Source organism: Ylistrum balloti, unplaced genomic scaffold, assembly GCF_031769215.1.
Source record: "Ylistrum balloti isolate Yb309-2 unplaced genomic scaffold, AGI_CSIRO_Ybal_v1 Utg369882, whole genome shotgun sequence".
NCBI lineage: Eukaryota > Metazoa > Mollusca > Bivalvia > Pectinida > Pectinidae > Ylistrum > Ylistrum balloti.
The window spans coordinates 757,317-775,318 of NW_026782019.1; the positions used below are offsets into that span (position 1 = coordinate 757,317).

Here is an 18,002-nt window from a genome sequence, read left to right on the forward strand (position 1 = left end):
TATAAATGTTCTTTATGTCTTATACTACGGTTATACTACGCCGTAAGGAATCTTTATATCAATTTGTGGGACAATGACAAAGTCCATGATTATATATGTGAACATGTTAGCTTAAAATGACATTGAATCCTACTTATTCAGTTCATGTTTTGACATAGATCCTGCAAACAGATGTATGAAAGCAGCCCTGGACGTTCTACGCTGGATAGGTGTGGACCAGATTCGGAACACGGCGGTAAGAAGTCCTCTGTAAACATGTACATTATTCATAACCATATATACTTATTTTGATATTCAAGAATAACTATTTTCGTAGATTCTGCTGTTATTTATGTATTTATTTATTTCTCTTTTCATTTTTTACGTCGGAAGTTTCCAAAGCATGTTTACAAATAAAAAGTATCGATGAACAAGAATTCAGAACCTCTTTTGTTTCCAGTATGAAAATATTAAACTGCCTTGTTTTATCATCGTTGGTCAAGAAATAATCATCGCTCATAATATTCACATTCTCACATATTTACTTACTACCTGGGTTCAAAAATCCAGGTTCGGATGGATTTTAGAGTAAAAAGAAAACGTTAATTTTGTCATGGAGTAAGTTTTAAGGAAATGATTATTTTCATATGAAAATTCCGTTATTCTTTGTGTGAGGGATTTCACTTACTGTCGGGTCGTTTGATTATGAACAATGTATATTATTATATTATTATGTTATTGTTAAAAATTAGTATAATTATCTTTGGACGATATAGTTTTGATAAAGACCTAAATTCATAGCCATTGCTAGTTTGAAGACAAATATATTTCTTCCTTTCAGACTATTGGGGGTCACGTGATGAGTCATGCGCCCAATCTGGATCTGCAGGCGTTCCTATTGGCTGCCGGAGCAGAGCTAAACTTCGTATCAGAAGGTTCCGAATTTTTTTACAACAACACTATCGATTAAAGCAATCTGTTTATTTTGAATATATCGGTTTACATCGTGCTTGGCGCTTGGAATACCTACATAATAAATTCAGAGACTGGATTCTTTTCGTCTTTCAATATTGTACTTGGATACGGCTACTGTATTTGTATAGTCAAAAATGTATATATAACTAATATTTTGCATTGTAGGAAAAGAAGTGCGTCTATGTAAGATGGATGGAGACTTCATCAGTAATGGATATGGTCACATTGGTGGAAGCGAAATCCTTGTCTCCATCTCTATACCATATACAAGCGATGTATGCAGTTTTCTCAAATCTTGTATTTATGTGATTCGTTTTTGATCTTTTATATCACTTTGTAATATAAGAAACAAACTCTCGTATCATAATGCGTTTACCTGACCATGGTTGATATCATGTGCCTCTAATGAAGCTCGCTTCAATATTTAGTGGGAAAGCACATTTATGCGTTATAGTACTTTCATTCCGCACCGACCATTTCACGCAAGAACAACCAAGGTGAATATGCCAACAGGATTTGATCAAAGCAATAATATCAAATAGCCTCATTTTCTGCATGATTTTTATTTTCAGAACGAGTTTATAGTTGGCATGAAGCAGCCTCACCGTCGCGGGTTCGACTATGGTATAGTTACATGCGGACTGTTTGTAGAACTGGACACTTCTCGAGAAGCTGTTCGGGGGATGCGACTAGCTTTCGGTGGCGTTGACAAGAAACCTGTTTTGGCACTATCAGCTGCTAAAAGTTCTATTGGAAAGTATGTTTGATCAAATTCAATATAGTACTAAAATTCGATGTTCGTGATCACCCTAACTCGGTACATAGGTTTGTATTAAACAAAGTATGATATTTTCCCTCTTTCTAATGCTGGTATAATTCAACTCGACAAATATATTTAATAAGGTCAATTATTTAATGTTTCTCACGACTGATTTCACACTGCATTCCGGAGAATAATGTCCAAAAATAGTCATATATGCATATTTGATTATTATAGTACCCATGTCATTCAGTCAGATTCCATCTTGCTGATGATTGCCGCACTTTGTTGTAATACATAATGTAAAAAAGAATTGTAAAACCGATGTACAAGAACTAGCTTTTAAAATCTAACAAAGATACATGACGATGATGGATGACGACGTAGGAAATTCCATTAAAGCTCGCTTAAGGTTTCTGATTTAATCTTATCTTTAGTATCGTTAATTTTATGTTGCTCTGAACATTCAATGTACGTCTTGTGTTTTATTAAACATACAGAACGTGGTCTGAAGATTTAGTCGCAGCGGTGTGTGGTGACCTGATAACGGAGCTTAACAACAGTCATTACGATAATTCCAAATTCAGGCTTACTCTCGCCTGCAGCTTTTTCTACAAGTTTTTCCTGTTTGTACAAGACCAGTTGAAGGTATGTAGAATTTCGTTGTATCCTTTCTATGCTTCATTCACACACCCTTAATTACTAAGGTTATTAACCGCGGCAAAGCAATACAAGTGTTTCCTGTTTGTTCAAGACCAATGGAAGGTATGAAGAATTTCGTTGTGTCCTATTCTATGTTTCATTCACACACCCTTGATTACTAAGGGTATTGAACGCGGCAAAACAATACTTTTGGAAGAATATCAAATGTAAGACAAGCAAACAAAACTGAAATACCGTTCGTATTAACGCATAACTCGGATCATCTTAATACGGTTGAAGTTGCAAAGTATTCTATAAATACATTGCATAAAAGCGGGAAAATGTGCCATCGCATTAAGCCATCGGACATTCTGCAAAGTAAAGAGCATCCCAACAACTTGAAGAGAATGTTTACCCGAGCTAAATGGGATGTCGGCGACCAACGCAACTATGTGGTTTCGAAGTGCAAAGATACCAGATGCGGGATATGTCGATACATAAAAGAGGTCCATTCGTTAATAGTGAAAACGGAAAAGTTATAAAACCTATCACTGACTTAAAATGTAAAAGCAGGAAGCTTTTTACTGCATTACCTGTCCGACTATATTGGACATCCGCGAAATGTCCTGTTCGATATTCCAGCAGATTCTCTCCCCAGAAACACAAAATATCCCGTTGGTATTTATTATCTGATTGCAAAATTACCAAATTTTGTCAGTTAATAACCTAAATGGAACACGAACAAGAATTAAATTACTTGTTTATTTATCAAATGGAATTTCATCTATGATATACTTGACTCTGTTTGCTTATATGTGTTAATTCATCTTAGTAATCAGAATTATCTGTTTGAATACTTTGTAATCATTACTTCACACCAGCATTTAACGTTTTTTCATATCGGATTTATATATATGCATATCGATATTCTGATTTCGAAGTCTCCTCCATTTTATTTTTCTGTAACTATTGAGGCTCCGATCTGTTCTGTAGTACATTTTTAGATAATCATTTGATAAATAATCATTCTTTTAGAATGTGAATTCGTCCAGCCAGTATAGTGTGACAGGGCTACCCTTAACAACTGTTTCCGGTACACAAGTTTACGACGTCCCAAGCGATGACGGTAACAGGATTGTATGGAAACCTGTGCCTAACGTCTCCTCCGAATACGTCACATCTGGAGAGGCACAGTTTGTGGACGACATACCTTCATTTCAAAGTACTTAACGCTTCCAACCGCTGCACGTGTATAATCTTGATTTATTTGTATAATCAATGAGATATAGAAACACTTAATATAATATAAAGTATAAAACTGCACATTTAGGATGAAATATCAATGAAGACGTATCATGAAAATTACGACTACAGTAGTTTCCTGTCATTAAGTGCGTTTGACAGGGCCTCTTTGAAATTTTAAATAACCTCTTTTTCTAAGGTTAAGTTTTAACTTGTGTCACAGGTGAACTCTGTGCTGTTCCTGTTACCAGTAAGCATGCACATGCTCGGATCATATCTGTTGACCCGACGCATGCGCTTGAACTCCCTGGGGTGGTGGACTATATCAATAGCTCTGACGTACCTGGTAGCAACAGATTCGGGGAAATAGTGCCAGACGGCACACTGTTTGCCGAAGATGAAGTAAGGAAACCGTATGAATTCATTACTAGATACGAATGAAAATTATTGCACTTTGATAAATGTAATATATTCAGGCGATAAAATTACTGGTAAGATGGTGCAGTAAAGAGGGAAGACATCTCTTATGTGGAAGTTTATGATGAAACTTGTTACTATTGTGACAATGAAATTTGATATTAGACTGATTCAGAGTGAATCTGTAATTCTGTTTGATGTTCGAAGTTATATTTTTTTCTCCCCTAATATTGAACACATGTACTTGAATGGACGTCTTCGGAAATGTCGATCATGATTCATTAATTCTGATTGTTGATTTTCCCAGGTGTTCTGTTGCGGCCAGGTGATCGGTGCAGTCTTAGCCGAGAGCCGAGCTGTGGGTGAGAAGGCGGCAGAACTGGTTATCGTCACGTACGAAAAGATGGATACTACCTTTACCATTGAGGTATCTAATAATGTTTGTAAATGATTTTATGCTTGAATATGACCCACTAGATACGTGGTAAGTTATTCTGCCCTGTCTCCAAATACTAACTGGTCAAATGCATACTCTTTCATTAAACCATACTATTGATGATGTTATTGTCACAATAATATTTCGGCCTTATTTCAACTTATGTTGCAAAACTTTCAATTATATCTTTTTGGAAGATATGTTCGGAAGTTGTCGACAATGAAAAGCGAGATTTTGATTATAAAGGAATAATTATGTTCTATGGAAGGACTTTCTGCTCAGGTTTAAAGATATTTTTTGGCTGATCATTCATTCCCCCAATCGTAGCTACCTGTAATTTATTTGTTTTAAGGATTGTGCAAAAGGCACATAACTAAATTACACGCTTTTAAAACAAATCTACTGCCGTTTGGCTGTCTGAACTGAGGGTATTCACACACAGTGATTTTGATAAGGTGCTTCAAATTAAATCGCTATACTTTTTTCTGTAATGATATAAGATAGTGTCCTCTTTTCGGTAATAAACATGAATTGCTTGTTATTCGATCCAACCTGCATTTCCTTTGACTCTTGACTGCTAATGAGAAGTTAAATATCATGGGGCATGTAAAACGCTAAATTACATATATGTTACTAAAATCTCTTTATTGTATTATTTTTTGTTCCTTTTATAACTTATCTTCTTAATGTATTCTACGTAATAACTATTGTTCAATATATTCTATTCTGTGTTTGCTAGTCTCATCATTATTGTTTTGTATTATCGGTCCAATCCAAACATTCTGAAGTATGACATGACATACAATAACAATTGTTTAGATAACAAGAAAAAGGAATATGGATAATACTAACTAAAAGTTTGACATTTAATATGAATATAAGCGTATCAACATAGCGGAATTTCCAACGTATGGCAAGACAAGTATTGCAGTATATGAACACCATCGTGGATAAAATTCATTTCACCACTTTGACATGTTTTCAGTGTCAGTAGGTGATTTTATCCACATGCGCGATTTGAATTTTTAAATGAAATCTGTGATAGCTTTTTCTGACTTTTGATATCTGTTTCCAAATGATAGTAGCATTAACCAGCAACTGTCATAAAGGGTTTTGCCAACAGTACAATATCCGTGATTCAAACACTCGATACGTGAGGTCCATATTTGGTTTACGTGGTTATTGTAGGAGGCAATTGAGAAGAATGAAATGTTTGATGGAGTACATAAGATTGATGTCGGTGATCTAGAGAGTATCCGAGGGACAGCCAGTCAATGTGTAGAGGGCACATGTTCTACAGGTGTACAGGAACACATGTACTTAGAAACTCAGTCCGCGCTTGCAGTACCAAAGCTGGAGCAACACGAACTGGAAGTATTTACATCCACACAGATTTTAACATCAACACAGGTCTGTGGAAATATCGTCAATTATATCTTTGATCCTCAAAAATACTTCCATCACTTGTTTACTTTTTCATGGTCCATTTTTTGTTAAATGAAAAAGTCGTCATCGATTGTTTTCTGTTATTAATATTTTAACAGTTATGTGGATAATACATGTTGGCGGAGTATATAGCATCTCACTGTTTAAGATCAGGAAATTAATGAAATTTCATTTACAAAACAGCACATCCTATCTCAATTCCTGAAAATACCTCGGAACAGATTAACGGTGAAGATAAAACGAGTCGGTAAGTTGACAATATACTGTTATATGTATATAAATATATTAAATGCATGACACAAGCTTAATCAATAACACTAATCAATCGCGAAACCAATTGGATAGGATGTACGAAATTGGCTTTCTATATTATTTATAGATTGAACATCCAAGAGTGTTGAATGACAACATTATAACATAAGAAGTACTGCCAGCGATGTTTTCTAGATTCATTTTAAGTCAATAAATATAGTATCGATTTTTGGATAGCAACATCGCTGCTTTCCCATCGTATGGTATTGAAATATCGAAGTTGATTCAATATTCACGAGTCCGTTCCAATTATCACGATTTTCGTGCAAGATGTCGTCAACTGATGGGCAATCTCTTAACGCAGTGTTTCAAAAGAAATTGATAAAAATTATGTTTTACGGTCGTCATAGTGACCTTATTGAGAATATACGATGTTTGATGCTCGTTATTTTGTCTGTTGGTTCTGCTGTTGTATATCATGCTCTCATTTGAGAATGTGACATGTAAATCTCTCCTGTTTTGCCGTAGTTTTATTGAATTTGAGTTTGGATTATGATTAAGTTGACATGTTGGTATGTTCTTGATTAATTTTGTGGACGTTAATTGTAACTGATTTAATATGGTTATGTAGGTGGAGGATTTGGTGGAAAACAGGGGGACGCTGTAGCTGTAGCCGGAATAGCAGCTGTCGGGGCATGGAAGTAGGTCTCTTAGGTCAATGAAATAACTTCAAATGGTTTGTCATTGTCAGATGAACTTCATTTCCCATTTCGATTCTAAGTACGTTGTGTTTTGTTTGAAGATTCTTTTAACAGGAACTTTGTTTAGTGCCATATATTTCATGCTGTTCAAAGCTTAAGTTGCAAAAACTGGAAATTTATGTTGTAATTGCAAACATTTTAGATATGTTTTCTATGAGTATATAATGTTATGTACATTGCCGAGATTTGTATTGCAGCACCGGCCATAATTTGTAAAGCTATATTCGTTATATCTTTAATGCGTGAGGACTTGCCAATTTATTTGTTTTAATTTGATAGATGTTACACATGCAAAATTCATTTTTCCTCTTGCATTATCACCGAAGTATATTTAGTTTGCCCTCACCCAACGACACTGAATGATCGGCACTAGCTAATTGGCATTGTAATATCAATGAACCTAAATTTGACATATTTCTGAGTATAAACAATAGAAATGTTTTCATGTGTTTTCAATGTTTAATATTTCAATTTTTACCCAAATCAGACTCAATAAAACTACTAAATGTGATCTGTTTCATTTACCAATGAATTTGACCAGATTAACGTTGCCAGTGCGTATGAATACAAATATTCGGTAAGGGGAGAAAACTCCTCAACTTCTACTAGACTGGCAATAGACCACAAGTATGGGATTTAAAAACATCAAAATAAAAACTTAACATTTAATAACTGTAGCTGTACGTTTCAAAAGATGTGAAGCGATTGAAGCCTGATATTTCTTGCTCTCAGCTTCGGTGCCTGTAAAAAAATGGCCGCTACCGCTTCGTTTACGAACAGGCGCACCAGTTCTAGACGATGATCCTCCGCGGGGAAAAATGCATACTGTCTTTGTTGCACACTTTTGTTTAAATTTTCATTAAGTTGTCGAAAAATATATTAAATTTTGTTCTTATTAAAGTTTCAATGGATATTAAGTGACAACGCTGAAATATATTTCAACCTGTCACAATAGTCTTCAAACGACGGATTATTTGCTTGTATGACGTCAGACGATATGATGACAAGAAACGAAAGTAGAGGATAAATTGCGTCAGTTCCCATGCTATAGAAAAAAGAAGCATGAATTGAAATATAAGGATTGAATCTTGCTTCGCAGTTCATTAAATTTGTCTCAAGACCAACTCAATTCATCATCCCATGAAATCGACATAAGCCAGATTCATTCCTGAAATGAATAAACTGTCTGTTTCTAGGACGAAACGACCAGTGCGATGCGTATGGGATAGGACAACAGATGTAAGGATCACCGGGAAGAGACACCCTTCGAAATCGGTGTACAAGGTAATTTAGACAAATAATTGGAAAGACACAACCTTCTAAAATCAGTGGTGTAGTCTGATAATTAGGAAGAGACCTTTCAATTAAGTATACGAGAAAAACAGAAAAAAAGTGAACAGACATCTTTCAAAATAATACACCAGGACACAAATCTCCTTACACTTAAATTTGTGAAGAAACATCCTTCGAAAACTTTTTACAATATAAACCAAGACATCTGATAATATACTTTGATGATTCACCAAAAAGTGGTAAAGTTTTCTTTTGCATTGTGCAGGGATAACCATTCCAAAGTAATTTATATATCCTCTTGTTTCACTGTTCTAACAGGTATACTTTAATGACGACGGCAAAATTCTGGGGTTGGACTTGAAGTTTTACATCAACGCAGGATACACTCAGGACTGCAGTCCTTATGTAACTAATCATAGATTACAACAAACTGTTTCATTCTTATTATACTAAAGCCATTTTTTTTATAAATGTTTGTGACGCTGTCATCTACGATTATAAGGATGTTTTTAAGATTTTTGAAATTCTGTTATATCATAAATGAGTAACAGAAGATTTAAATTTCTTAAATTTGAAATTTTTAAAATTATATTTACGTGCTTTTGTTCTCAGCATTTCCATGGATTAATTTTGCAGGTAGTAAAAATTGGCATGTGGTTCCTAAATGGCTGTTACAACATACAAAACATAAAGAGTGAAGGATACATGTGTAAAACAAATCTACCTTCAAATACGGCCTTCCGAGGCTTTGGAGCGCCACAGATGATGTTTGCTATAGAGTCTGTATTGCAGCATGTCGCTACACAACTCAAAATGGCACCTGAACAGGTAGCATATCATATGAAGATTGGGGCTGAGTATCTGACATGTTACTCAATATATTATCTGAACTTGTTACCAAAAACCAACACTGACTTTGTAACACGAAATAAATGCGTATTGTCCTAAACTTTTAACAAACAGGCATTATCGCAGCACAGATATTAAAATTAACCTCCAAACTGTCACCAGAATGTTTACATCGAATACATCACCAAAATATCAAATCTAAGTAAGACTTTTGATTATACTGATTTTTTTTTAATTTTCCGTAGGTGCGACAGATCAATATGGTGAAGCAGGGTGATATAACTGCCTCCCGACAGATCATGCCAGACAACAACATGCTCCGTTGTTGGACAGAGTGTCGGACTGACAGCCGGTATGACCAAAGACGACAGGAGATAGTAACATTTAACAGGTAAGAGTAACAAGGGAATAACAATGATATGTTTCTGACAGGAAGTCGGGTATTGCTTGCTTTATTGATGTAGTGTTGAATTGTAAAGGTTAAACTAGATTTGGTTTACAAATATGGCACCAAACTTAGCACTAATGCGTTTGCTTAGTGTTATGTGTATATATAGTTATCATCAACGTATAAACAAACTTAAAATCATATGTATTATTGCACCACAAGCCTTAACAGCTATAAATTCAGTTACACATATCTACCCTTTAATTTCAGTACTAACCGATGGAGAAAGCGAGGTATCGCTTTAATACCAATCATGTTCGGTATTGGATACGCCCCCCTTGTCGCAAACCAGGTGAGCCATCAACTTGTATACATTATGGTTACGATATGGTTCTGTCGCTGATGAGATGAAATTCATTGAATAAACACATGTCTCTTCCATTGTAAAACATGATTGATAAAGAGCTTTGTACGAGAAAAATTCTAATTTCGACTTCTTTAGGCACATACGTTGATACAGCTTGCATGTAAGAAGGCACCATCCCAATTATTGCAACTGATAGACTTAATTTTTAGATATTAATATTTTAAACTGACTTGATTTTTTCACAATTTTCCTTGTAATGGAGTGCGTTGAGATCAACATTGAAATCTCAAAGCTAGGAAGGAAAAACACATTAAAGATGTTTCAAATCGTATCCTATATTAAATACTGGCAATTCGTGTATGTTTTTTCCATCCAATTAAGTTTTTTCAGCTGAATGATATTTGGTATGTTTTCCAAAAAACAGTGCATTTTTTCTAACAAATACTGTACGTATTGAGAAATGAAGGGAAAAAGTCATAACTATCTCATGTTTCAGGCGGGAGCATTAGTATTGGTATACCTTGACGGGTCCGTCTTATTGACCCATGGTGGCGTGGAAATGGGTCAGGGTATTCACACCAAGATGATTCAGGTATATACTTTATCTATATCCCATCACATTATTGATACAGTGGAATTTCTCCAAACCGACCAAGCATGGGACATGAATGTATGGCCGTTTTAGGGAGGGTTCGGTTTGTAGAAGAGAAGCAAGTTGACCGGTACGGACTCGCAAATAATTGAACCGATACCATTTTGTACATTACCAATTCCGTTCGCTTTCAGCATTTCCGATGCACACGTTCAATTGAAACAGCAGAAAAAAACATAAAATATTTCGGAAAAGTGAAAAAATAGTGATACATGTATGCTTTATATGGCTGTAGTCGAACTTATGAATCTGCGCATTGCCCGGCGATCTCGGAAGTTCATACTGCCCGATGTAGACCCGGTCGGCTTCTCGGCTTGTCCGAATGTGTTACCAGCCATTTGATAAATATGTGTTTGTGTAGATCAGTATAATAACTTACAGTTGTTGGATCGCACAACGTTACACGATGTGCAGTGTCTGCATGATATGCGCACGATATATGCAAGATGTGCGTACAATAGGAAAATTGGACGAAATAAGATGTGATGATGTGCGCACGTTGTGTGGTTCTATTGCACAAATGTGCGCTTCTATCGTGGTTGATATACATATAAAAATGATTTATGAATAAGTGTGGGATAGGATTTATTTATTTTCTAAATTTGTTAGTATACATCAAAGTATATTTGCTAATTAAGCCATTAAGGTATAGGTTGGACACTTGCTGATAAATCAGATACACACTGAATAGTTAGATACGCTCGTAATTTTAAGTGCTTTGTTTACAAGGAGCCACACGTGACCTGTCTTAATGTATAAACACACATTATATATATGATATGGATACAGGTAAATTGTGTTGCTCGATGCACCACTACTATACACGATAAGATTAATAAATGCAGGTCCAGTGTTATTTTTCGAAAACTGCCGAATTAAAAACGACTTTCATAATCACCGATCAATTTCATTGTCCATGCGATCGCTTTTAAGTAATAACTTCACGAATTTCCGTTTAATTTTCAGTTCGTTATAACATCCAACCGTTTTTACCACACCACACAACTGTACGATCCTTTCGCACAATTGTGCGCACGATACTGTATCGTACATATGCCCGCACGATGTATGCACGATGTGCGCACGTGTTTGATGCATTGTGCGTTACCACAACTGTATCTTCTAAAATAACACTTGATTAATATTTCCGTTAAGTGTGCGTTGAAATAATTTTATTTAATCAACCACTATTTAGATGCGGAATTACAGCTTTCCTAATATACACCAGTAATTATTTTCACGTTCTCGCTTTTGTTGAACTGTGGCATTCGTTCGATATGGCTTCAATTGTCACTGCAGGTATCATCACATTATGTTTATCATAATCCTTCTGATCAAGGAAGGTATTGTGTACAAAGCCTACCCATGACAAGCGTATGCGCAGAATGCAAAGCTTATGCAACTTGTCACACGGGTATTGATTTCACGGTCTGCAGGTCTGAATTCAAGTCTTGATCGTTATGGAAAGGCTGATTATCAGAAGTGTTTTTCAGTACATTAAATCATTTCGGTCACAAAATCGGTTCAGTGATAGGAATTGGAAGGAATCGGTATTGGAATTGTTTTATCACTATAATAAAGATGACGTCATTCCGTACATTGCCATTTCGCTCGGTTTCGAGAGGTGATTGGTTTTGAAAAGGATCGGTTTGGGAAAGTTGCACTGTATAATTTGGCTGTTGTTTGAGTTCAGTAGATATTTCGTCAACATTTGTGTGTTAATGTATCATTTTCTAATTTAGGTCGCCTCTACTGAGCTGGACATACCACTGGAAAAGATTATCATCAGTGAAGTCAGCACATCAACTGTCCCAAACACAACGGAGTCCGGGGGTTCACAGGTGGCCGACCTTAACGCCGGGGCAGTCAGGGTAAATCAAGCGTTTACTGATCCCATCTAAGAGACACTGCCTTAAATATCATAAAGCATATACATACTAAACAAATTCAATACTTTTTCTCAACGGGTATCATTTCCGGTACCAAAGATCGCACTGAGACTAGGAAACTCGCAATTAAAGATGCCTTGACCATCGAAATTTGCCAATATACTTCCATGATAGATTTGTCTGTTTAGTCATCATTGGTGTATCAAGTAATGTAAGATGCATACTTTCTGTTTAGAACGCTTGTATCAAAATCCGAGACCGCCTTGAACCGTTCAGGAAAGCCAAACCTGAAGACACATGGGAAAATTGGGTGAGTCTTTGTGACATTATGTACAACTGGTGGTCGTTGAAGTAAAATATTTTCCTTCAGGTATTAATTTGTGACTTCTGGAATTGAAAACTGGCCAAACGTCAAACTGTTTTTAATTGACGATGATGTCGTTTTGAAACCTGCCATATTTTTATATGATTTACCTCTATTTCCCTGTCTGCGTTAGACATACCCATATGTGTTGTTACTCCTGTAGAGAGAATCATTCTCAAATAGATAGGCTTTTTTTTTTAAATTATCAACCAATTGTCTTCACTTAAGCGAAATGAAGCTTGATTTTTAATTTTGCTATACTGTATCGTATCATAAAGAATTAATGCCAGTTTCCGCCTTCTGGTGGCTATCACCGATCAGTCTTATTTTCGTGTATGTTTACCTTGAAGTTTGGTTGTCTTGATATAACATGAAATTAAGGTCAGGTTCAGGTTGGTGTTAAATGGGGAGTCGAATTCATAATTGGTCTCAGTTTAACAAAACTATATGATATTTTTTTAACCATTCTTCAAAATGTTGATGTATAATGCAATTTCAAATTTGTACAATCGATATATAGAATTAGTCCATAGTTGGACATAAGTCATGGTGATCCACGATAAAAATAAAACTTATCGAAGATAGCCACCAGAAGACCCAAACTGGCATTCATTCTTTGTATTGTAATTCAAATTATGTTGTCTTTTGTACAATATATCAAATGTTGTTTCAGGTAAATGCAGCTTATCAAGAGCGTGTTAGTCTCGCAGCTACAGGTATTTTCAAGTAAGTCATACGTTTACAAATGAAAACTGATTTTCTCCGTTTTTGTTTTGATTATGTTTTATACATTATATGATTTTTGCAACAGATGGGCAGTTTGCTTGCTTTGCTTGACATTATCTGTTTTTTTTCTTTCTGATACTTGTTGAATCGGTATTTGTATCTGATGTTTGAATGTGTTCATATATAGGTCCAGAGAAGAAGGTTATGATTTTGATACCAACACTGGAGTACACGCTAACTACTATACTTACGGTACAGCCTGTACTGAGGTCGAGATTGACTGTCTCACTGGCGAGCACCAGGTAGATATCAACTACCCTTCAGTTTCTTGTTTTAGAAAACCTGTCTGCCTTTTTTGTATACAATTTAAGTTAAAATCCTATAACTTAATAAATACAAAAATAAGGTGTTCTCTGTATTTCTCACTGTACTAGGTGCGACGTGTAGACATTGTAATGGACGTCGGAAAGAGTCTAAATCCTGCCATAGATGTAGGGCAGATCGAGGGAGGATTTGTCATGGTAAATCGCACTTATATATCTGACATAATGCCTTATTAGCAAGTTGACTTTTTCCTATTAATGTAAGTTTCGATGCATATTTAGTTCTATAAAGTGTTATTTCTATAAGAGCAAAGAAAATCTTTAGTTGTATATCATTCTTTAAAATCTTCGAATGTTGTTGAAGAACACGTATATGCGATTGGTGATTTATTTTTTGTGATGTCATATTTTATTGAATAAGGACGACTGTTAAACACAACTTTTGTGAATTGGTGATGATAAAACGAGTAAAGTTACCTGGGATTTGTTTGATGGCTAATGTTGTATTACAATTACTGTATTGACGTAGGGTTACGGGTTGATGACTATGGAAGAGATCAAACTAACAGCAGATGGTCGAATGAAAGCCTCTGGGCCACTGGAGTACAAAATACCATGTGTGAGGAATATTCCACGAGAGTTCAAGGTCAAACTCCTTCAGAATAGTGAAACTGTCAAAACTGTATATTCCTCTAAGGTAAGTCGGACATTTAAAGGCGTCTTGATAGTAATAGTGAATCTTAGTGAATCAACTTTAAATAGCATGAAGTGTCCTTATCGGGATGCGTGTTGTATTTACTAATACATGTATGTTCCTATCTTCTATAGGGGGTAGGCGAGCCACCTTTACTGCTCGCATCGTCAGTTTTCTTTGCACTTAAGGAGGCAGTACTGGCGGCGCGCGCGGACTTCGGGTTGACAGACGACTACCCATTGAAATGTCCAGCCACCACAGAAAGGATCCGAATGGCCTGTCAGGACAAGATTATAGACAGAGTAAGTGTCGATTTATCGTACAGGATAACGTAAATACAAACTGAACATCTTAACATCTTATAATAAATCTAAATATATTCAAGGGATTAAGAAACGCATGGTGACATTTTTTACAATATCTTGCGAACGCAGCTCTCTAGGTTACAGTGCCCATGGTCCTGTATTGAATGTTGCATTATTGGATTGCGTTACGATATCTTCCGAGGAAAGTACAAAACGGGGAAATCTCATGCACATAAGTGTTGGGACATTGAGTTACACTGCTCGTCATACCATTAGGTCGTCTTCACAGAGACACATTATTTTCCGACATTTTGATTAATTTGTGATAGAATTCGTGATAGGTCAGACCATTGCGATGTTTATGCAAAATAAAGGCAAATAAAGGTTGTCACACATTTCGGTGTACTTTTTTGCACCATTGAACGTATTCTTAGACGTCTAAGGGCGGGTTGCTGACAGACATAGGTCTGGGCGTCCGCGCGTGATTTCACAACGTCAGGACAGGTTTATACGTCTCGCGCCACTGCCACTGAATCTGTCCTTCACACTATAGGTATTCACAACCGTCCATCCATGCAAAACCTGAAATTAAACGATTGCGGGACGTTGGTCTGCGGGCACGTCACCCTTTTATCTGCCCCTTACCGGTGCTTGTCGCCAGCGTCGTATGACTTATGTGGCGGCACATGCCCCCAGAATATTCCAATGGAGGCATTGAGGCGGGTCTTGTTCACTGACGAGTTCCGGTTCACCCTGTTTCGAGCAGCCGTTCGACGTCGTGTATACTTACGTTGTGGAGAACGTGTTGCCGACTGTATGGTAGTAGAGATGGATAGGTTTAGGGGTGGATAAGTTATGACGTGGGAAGGAATCTCACATGGAGTTAAATTACCACTGGTATTGAAAGCGGGTAATTTAACTGCCGCTTGGTATTTAGATGAAATCCTTCGACCCCATGGTGTCCCATTATTGCAGAAACATAACCTCACATTCAAGCAGGATAATGCTCGGCCCCATGTAGCAATATCCACCCACTGGACTGGCCGCTATACAGCCCCGACCTATCCCCTATTGATCACTTGTGGGACCAGCTGGATAGACAGGTTCGACGACGCCAGCCTCCCCTGTCCCCTGAACAGCCCTCTTGGAAGAATGGGCCAACATTCCAATGAGTAGGATAAACTCACTCATGAATTCTATGCCTGTGAAGGACATACGCGGTATTGACTAGCCAGCTCCCACAATCGGTCCATTTCGATCTCAGATTACAGAATTCTCTTTCAATTCCCTTCAATTACTCCAAAATCGTTTACCAGATACAAATAGTTGATTTTGCAGTTTGCTCTGTATTGATTAATCTGCATTCTTACTTTAAAATATTGAACAGTCTTGCCTAGAATCATCTTCAAAGTCTACCCTGCGTTTCGTTATCCCTTGAGTATGCATAGTAGTATTGTGGTGGATTCGGTTAAAATGATTGTTTCAATCTGTTATTACCAGAGAAACTTTTTTTTAAAACTTTTACATTCGAATTATAAGCCCCTTTTAAAACTGTTATAGAAACTTTACATCATCTGAAAATGAACGAATTTGTCAATGCCACTGCTTAAAGATAGAAGATGAGGTGCAAAAACGGTCAAGGGAGAAACCGAATTTCATAAATATTCATAATTTCGTAGAAACTTATTTTTATGTTTTAAGCTTGCTCTATTAAATAATATTTATAAACATTCTCTCCAAACGTTATTTTCTTCTATGATTGACTCTTAAATTTAATGCAAATATTTTGTGCATGACTGGTGTATTTTCAACATTTCAATCTTTCAATAATCTGTATGCAAACTGGTATTCTCACATCATCATATCGTATCAGGAATGCAATATTCGACTTCGAGATAAGTTTGATTTGTTTTAGTATCAGAAGTGTCAAGGTGCTTTGAAGGCCAGGGTATTTCCTTCATTATATAGAAAATGCGTTCATGTTGTATATTTCTTGTTTATTGTAGTGCCAGCAAGCTGAAACGAAAACCAGTAGCAATCTTCTTGTTACCATTTGATGATGTACATCTGTCATGGAGCTTCACAATCATTCATTAATGATCGCAACAAGAAAACTGAATTATTTATATATCCTAGACCTCAGATCCTATCTCAGCCTTGTCACGTCAAGGAAGTGACCGAATGACTGCACATGTAATTGGACGCAATACCTCCATTAACCAAACTCCATTCGCATTGATAATGAAAGCGGTTTTGAAACCAAACACGAAGTATTCCTAATTCATGTATGCGTTATTATATTTTATGCATCGGTCAAACAAATGTACATCCTACTTAAATCAACACAATTGTAGGAAGGATGTGTAACAATAATTTTTCATTAATAATGTTTTGATGATTAAACCTGGAATTAAAATTTCAATCTAGAGTGTCTGATAAATGTCAGTTTAACCTTTGACATTTCCTACCAACAAATCGTTAAAAAGATGAATAAGAAATTATTGAAACGATCTCTCAAAGCTCACAGTTTAGCAAAGTTAAGTAAAAAAAAATGGCAACTGGGTAATATAATGTATGAAAATGTGGAGGTCACCGTACATCAAGCTGTTCCGTAGCCTGTAATGGAGAGGATTTGGACTTTGGTACAACTGAAACTGGAGAACAAAGTGGATACATATGTATCCTGAAAAATGATCTATGAAACGTGTTTGTTGAACTGGACACCTTAAGAAACGTTAACACCCACACAAATGATAATAGATGATCTGAAGAGTAAAGAAACAACGAACATTGCAAGGATGACAAAATGTGTGGATGTGTTTTCAATTGAAAAGAGCTAAATATTGATAATTGATATACTCTGTTATTTAAATAATTAGTTGTATTATGATTGCCACATGCATTTATATTAAATTGATTCTTTGATTGTTTCAATGTTTTAATTTTTGTTAATTATTTCCATTGCCTGTGTCATTTTGTAAATTTCATTCATTTAAAAACAAGTTCACTTGATTGAAATCTTGATAATTTCGCTAGCGATGTAAATACTGCCCCATGCCTAGGACACGTGACCCATCGGAAGGAACGGTAACTGCGTTATGCAATGTATACAGGTTTACAACGACCATGTATCATGGTAGGTTACGCAAAATATAATTATTTGAAGATATAAAATCTTGGTTCAACCTCGGTCTGCGTTGCTCCGACTTGGAACATGCCAATAGCCATTTCTCTTCTTTGGA

General features: G+C 36.1%; 1 protein-coding gene across 2 annotated transcripts in view; it reads left to right on the forward strand.

The window, feature by feature from the left end:
* LOC132546252 (xanthine dehydrogenase/oxidase-like) overlaps window positions 1-17,690 on the forward strand; it is a 35,890-nt gene extending 18,200 nt beyond the window's left edge. For both annotated transcript variants that reach the window (XM_060209963.1, XM_060209962.1), the window contains exons 11-35: window positions 159-235; window positions 821-914; window positions 1,120-1,229; window positions 1,527-1,711; window positions 2,215-2,362; window positions 3,392-3,578; window positions 3,822-4,000; window positions 4,323-4,442; window positions 5,640-5,861; window positions 6,081-6,144; window positions 6,781-6,850; window positions 8,107-8,194; window positions 8,522-8,608; window positions 8,840-9,031; window positions 9,298-9,443; window positions 9,711-9,792; window positions 10,304-10,399; window positions 12,202-12,330; window positions 12,584-12,658; window positions 13,386-13,438; window positions 13,626-13,740; window positions 13,873-13,959; window positions 14,291-14,458; window positions 14,590-14,757; window positions 16,767-17,690. In XM_060209963.1, coding sequence (XP_060065946.1) covers window positions 159-235; window positions 821-914; window positions 1,120-1,229; window positions 1,527-1,711; window positions 2,215-2,362; window positions 3,392-3,578; window positions 3,822-4,000; window positions 4,323-4,442; window positions 5,640-5,861; window positions 6,081-6,144; window positions 6,781-6,850; window positions 8,107-8,194; window positions 8,522-8,608; window positions 8,840-9,031; window positions 9,298-9,443; window positions 9,711-9,792; window positions 10,304-10,399; window positions 12,202-12,330; window positions 12,584-12,658; window positions 13,386-13,438; window positions 13,626-13,740; window positions 13,873-13,959; window positions 14,291-14,458; window positions 14,590-14,757; window positions 16,767-16,817 — 2,993 coding nt within the window. In that variant the 3' untranslated portion in view covers window positions 16,818-17,690. The remainder of the gene's footprint in view (window positions 1-158; window positions 236-820; window positions 915-1,119; window positions 1,230-1,526; window positions 1,712-2,214; window positions 2,363-3,391; window positions 3,579-3,821; window positions 4,001-4,322; window positions 4,443-5,639; window positions 5,862-6,080; window positions 6,145-6,780; window positions 6,851-8,106; window positions 8,195-8,521; window positions 8,609-8,839; window positions 9,032-9,297; window positions 9,444-9,710; window positions 9,793-10,303; window positions 10,400-12,201; window positions 12,331-12,583; window positions 12,659-13,385; window positions 13,439-13,625; window positions 13,741-13,872; window positions 13,960-14,290; window positions 14,459-14,589; window positions 14,758-16,766) is intronic.
* Window positions 17,691-18,002: the final 312 nt, after the last annotated feature.